Source organism: Pundamilia nyererei, unplaced genomic scaffold, assembly GCF_000239375.1.
Source record: "Pundamilia nyererei isolate P.nyererei 1_Seehausen unplaced genomic scaffold, PunNye1.0 scaffold00009, whole genome shotgun sequence".
In the NCBI taxonomy this organism is placed as follows: Eukaryota; Metazoa; Chordata; class Actinopteri; order Cichliformes; family Cichlidae; genus Pundamilia; species Pundamilia nyererei.
In genome coordinates, this window is record NW_005187410.1 from 500,653 (window position 1) to 506,059 (window position 5,407).

Below are 5,407 nucleotides of genomic sequence, written 5' to 3' on the forward strand. Positions count from 1 at the left end.
ATATATATATTATTGTTAAATTGTTGAATTTTCGAAATGTCTAAAAAAACTGTGTATGGGGGTGTAGTTTTTAATCTCACATGTTAACAGAACTGTGTTTTACAATGCTATGGTGAAATATTTGCTGAGAGGATATCTTTCCATATTTAAACTTACCTCTCTTTAGCATTTGTAAGCAGCAAACTAAATGCGTTTAACACTCTAGCAGGTACACAGGTATCTAGCATTTGTTGATGTATTTCTTTATGATAATTTTCTAGTGGGAACCTATAAAGTGAGGCTGGTTTATGAAATGAACAACAATATAATAAGACTTGCTGTTAATAATATATATTTGTAATAGAGAAGTTAGCTGTAAAACATCAAGTACAAAAATTGCCTTTGCTGTGATTGATTTTTGCCCTTTGATGCAAGCCGAGGTTAAATAATCTCAGAAGTCACCTCCAGGTCCTGTCGGAAATTTGGGAAAGGAATAATAATAAAGGTAGGCATAATAATCATCAAATAATAACATTGATTAATAAATTATGACTACCCTACAATACATCAGGAATAATGGACGTTATAAAATTGAAATCCTTTATCTTATATTTAGAATATTATAAATAAGAGATGTTTTTACAGTAGTGTAAAGTCTGAATTAATATTCAACGCTACAATAAGTATTATAAGCAATACATGTTTTTTTTTCAATTGATGATCAAATGTAACTTTTCTTAAAGTGTTTGCCACATTTTTCTTAATACATTTGATCATCAATGAAAAACTGCATTTTGTATTTATTCAGGTTTTTATTGTCAAATATGACATTTTTTTTGATGATCTGGAAGGAGGAAAACACTTTCTCATGGCACTGTATGTGCAAGTTTTCACTTTGAGTTGTGAGAGATCTGAGCTTCTTAGATGACCATGAAGGCATCAGGTCCAGCCCCTTCTCTCAGGATCGTTCAGATGTGTTTCGTCCTCTCGGCAGTTGGTGAAGGAGGAGGAGAAGGAGCTGAACGGTTAATGTGCAGGAGAACCACCGCGCCGAAAGTCTGGGAAAAGACCAGTGCCACCGTTTGATAAGCTGTTGGAAAGCCATAGAAGCTCGCCTGATTATATTTTTCTGCTTTCTAAATGCTCAGAAAGATCAGATGTCATTTTCCGAAGCACATAAGCGATGTTAAAGTCAACGGTTTACCTTGTGTTCAGGTGAGTGTAGATCCACCTCAAAGAGACTTCATGGAGTGTTAACGTTACCGTTATAGCGCAGCTAGCTTTGGTGGTTACAGTCCGCCGTTATATTTGTATGTTTACCGTTACCTTTGACCTGTGATGGACGAGTACAAGGACCGGGGGCTCACACTTCGTAACTTCGTACTGGGTTGGTATTTTTTCTGTATTTTCTTCCAGTCACGTCCGCGGCAGGACTTTTCGTTTGGTCGTCATAAGTGGAAAACGCGGAAAGAGGCTGTAAAGGAATCATGCGACCAAAATTATGAGTCGATCATCCCAAATGTGTCTGGCACTGCTATTACTACCATATTCAATATGTATATATGTATGTATGTATATATATATACACACATATATATATATATATATATATACCCCTTAATTATAAAAATGTAACGTAAACGTAAACTAGAAGTGCATTTTATTTGGTGTCTGCGCTTTCAGTTTATCCCTTATTATCTAAAAAAGTGACTTTTTTTAGCGATACTGTGGCTTTTGTGATCTCAGTGTTGTCAGTTGCCAACATGTGTTTTTGCTGCTGTCAGGTCATTTCAGGCACAGCCTGTGAAGTCTGCACCCTTGGCTTTCTAGCGCATCAGTGGTTCAGAGAAGGGTATGGCCCCAGCTCTGACAAAAATCCTTAAAAATGGCCACGGGATCCACTTGTCCTCACCCCCTGCCACTGTCAGAACTGACTCAGATGGGAGAGCCATGTGCAGTATAGAGCTACAGCCTCACATGAGACCCATAGATGATGATGACAATGACCTCCAGCAGAAGATGTGGAACCTTTCTTCATTTCACTTCCTGGACTCCTGCCTACCTTTCAGCCTCTTGGACGCTTCTTCCAACCCTCCGCTTTCGCCATGCCCGCAGACATCCGACAGCCAGTGTGAGACGATGTCCCTGCCCAGTCCAAACTCCCTTGTCAACCTCCTGTCCTTCAATAAAGGCTCCAGAGATTCCCATCATGTGGCCTCAGTCTTCCCAGATGTACCAGACATGTTTTTAGTTCCTGGGCCTGAACACAATAGACAACACATTTGTCTGCCACATGGATGGAGTGCCGCTCCTGAATGCCAACCATATGGTGGTGATGTGTACCACTCCTCTCTTAACCTTACGAGTGTTTGTCCTCCATATCCCCAAGGGAAGTTAACATCCCCGGGCCACACACATTTGTTTGCACCTCCACCTTCGCTGAGACAGGAGAAAGCAGCGGGGATGGTCTGCCCTCCCCCAGTTTCAGCGCAGCCTTGCATTGACAGGGTAAGCCCTGACCAGCTGACGTCCAGAGCTGTGCTAGAGGAAGCCGTGAAGGCGCAGTTCTCGCGGCAGACAGACCTGCGCAGCCGGGCTTTGAAACTGCGAAAGAGACTGCAGATCCTGCTAGGAGAGCAGACTGTGCGGCACTGCAACCAGCAGCTGGAGGGGCTGGCAAAACACAGTCAACATGGAGATTTGTCTTTTGACTGCTTCAATTCTGCACAAGAAAGCAGTAAACTAAGTTTTCCTTGGCTAGAGTTGCCAATAGCCTCGTCATCCTTCTCAGAGGTCGGAGAGTTCAGCCACTCCAGTCAGGTGGTACTGAGAGGTCTGCAGGAGGCCTTGGACTCTGAGGCTACAGCCAGCAGCAGCTCAGATGAGGAGCCAGTGGAGGAAAAGATTCGTAGCAGGATTTCATCCATGTGAGTATCCAGGTCTGTTTTTGTTTATTCAACCAGTGCCACAGTGAGCGTGTGGCTATTACAGCTGCTGATTACAGCTAAATAAACCAGCAAGAGTGCTCAGAATTTAAAACTCCACAGAACGGCACAGCTTAACCGTTTATTCAGCTAAAGCCATATCAACAGTATATGAAAACAGGTTCCAAAACTCAGCTGTAGTGTCACTGGCAAACTGTTCTGGGATCTGGTTACCAGAAAGCAGCTGTTCTTCACAGTAAAAATCACTGCTCTTTTCTTAATTACTGTTGAAAGTTCACAGAGGTTGGCTCTGGCACTGGGCGTCTGGTCAGTTAAAAACCCGACGAGAGCAGCTTTTTAACTTCGACTGATGTAAAAGTTTGCTTGACAATATGGGAAGGGCATATTAAGTCAGTATTAAGTCATGCACGGTTACAAATGCCAAGAATGACATAAGAAATCCACTCCTTCTTTTAGAATAATAGTGCGAGTTTTGGAAAAAATCATCTAAAGTGTTACGAGGTCCACCGTGCTGTTTACTTGGCCTTCAGTGAGGTTTACAGTGTGGTTGTCATAAGTGCAAGTTTTGTCCTCCCAGATGTGGGGGAGTGTTATGACATTTTTTTACCATACACACACAAGCGCGCGCGTTCCTTTTCCATGCTGCAGTCATAACAGATTCAACAGAGCAGCCAGCTCTTTTTACCCACAGGGTAGGAAATAAACACAGTCTTTCCAACAAGGCAGCAACTTGCCAGCCATTCTGTGTGCACATTCCTCAGCTCCTCCTCTTTCTAGTGAAAAAATACTTTAAAGCGTGTGTCTAGATTCAAGGTTGAGATGTTTGTGGTGTCCTTGTTTTTGTTTTTTGTTTTTTTGACTGAATGTGTAAAATATCAAATGCTTTTTACAGCTTTAACATCTAGAAAAACTACATTTAAAAATGAAATTGCTGCTTAGTCTAGTTCCTGATTGCCCTTTTGTTTTGTTTACCTGAATTCAGGTTTTGGGCTTGGTTTGCAAGTTTGTTTGCTTTTTATTTTAGTAGCTATAACTGTTCAAAAAAACAAAGTGAATCAGGGAGATCTGTCTTGCCTACCAGGATGTTTAAAAAAAAAAAAAAAGGATTACGGTCACTTGGGATGATGATTCAGATGATAAACATGCATTTTAGACGACAGGCAGTCTTTGCAGCCGGAGCTCTTGCACAGATGGGGTTAAGGGTTTATTTCAGGTCTAGAGAATAAGCGCGTGATCCTAGCCTGTGCAGTAGTTATTGAAATCTCAATATAGTTCACAAACCCTTCATCAATAAGATTCAACCTTGTTGACCCCTTAAGTTGTTTCCCGTGAGCCTGGATTCAGTCCAGAACACTAACTAAAATAATGGTTGCTGGGTCTGACAACAGTACTGAGACAGTATTGTTTGTGTGTCTGCGCGTGTGCTTTTATTTGGCCAGCTTGTGTCATCTCAGGAGTGTCAGCTTGTCCTTTGTAGAGACTGCTCTCCTCCTGCATGGAACAATGCTCCGTTCTTCATCTGTAAACCTTGCCTGGGGATTTTTTAAAACATTTTTTATGGTTGATTCCTTCTCAAAGAGGAGAGGACGCTGCAGGGGAGGGGATGGGTCACTGCTCTCTTTTAGAAATGTTAAATAGTAAAGACTTTTATCATTCGACGTATGAACTTGTGAAGCGCAGATATAGTTTGACTTAAAAGAAAAAAATCACTTCCAGATGTTGCTCTGTTTTCATTTTCAAACATGCTGCACAGCAGTATTTTTCAGAGTCTAAGTGGTCAAGTTTAAATGCCAGGCACACCCTAAAATCTTGATGCTTCTGCAAGAGCCTCAAATTGGGGGGAGGGGGTCTTCTTCCTGGCGCAGCCAGGATTCAAATATGCAATATAGAAGTATGGATGTAATGGATGCAGTCTGTGAGCAAGCACAGTAACAGGTATGAAGCAGCCGTTCCCATTCTGTCCTTTCCTCTTCTCCTAATGTTCCACAAATATTCCTGGAATTTTCTCATTATACAGTTGGAGTGAGCTGCAGGGCTGCCAGGTCTGGCCATTGTCTGTGAAGGAAAAAGAGCGCCTACTGCTCAACAAAGAGACACTAGCTTGGGATTGAGTGAAACTTATTGGAGAAATAAGCCATTTTGGACATTTAATGGACTGTTTGGCTGTTTTTTCTTTTTTCTTTCTTCGTTTTTGTATTGACCATAAAGTGAGGCTAACTGTGTTCATTGAAGCAAACAGCATTTAGGGTATTTGATTAATCAGGGTAACAGTGAAATAGCTAACTCATAATATCAAAGGGTATTTGCCAGGTGCACTGTGTGTAGCTGCTTGCTGACTAGCCTAACCTTTTCCTCTCCTGTTTGAAGTGGGGGAGTCTCTGTCTATCCTAGCCAAGGTCCAAGAGCAATGCCATAGCAACTATTGCCCTGCTGAAGTCAGCCAACCACACACACACACACACACACACACACACACACACACA

The 5,407-nt window shown here is 41.9% G+C and overlaps 1 protein-coding gene across 2 annotated transcripts in view; it reads left to right on the plus strand.

The window, feature by feature from the left end:
- The first annotated feature begins 931 nt into the window (after positions 1-931).
- kansl1l (KAT8 regulatory NSL complex subunit 1-like) overlaps positions 932-5,407 on the plus strand; it is a 16,797-nt gene continuing 12,321 nt past the window's right edge. For both annotated transcript variants that reach the window (XM_005723277.1, XM_005723278.1), the window contains exons 1-2: positions 932-1,194; positions 1,764-2,906. In XM_005723277.1, the coding sequence (XP_005723334.1) occupies positions 1,834-2,906 (1,073 nt within the window). In that variant the 5' untranslated portion in view covers positions 932-1,194; positions 1,764-1,833. The remainder of the gene's footprint in view (positions 1,195-1,763; positions 2,907-5,407) is intronic.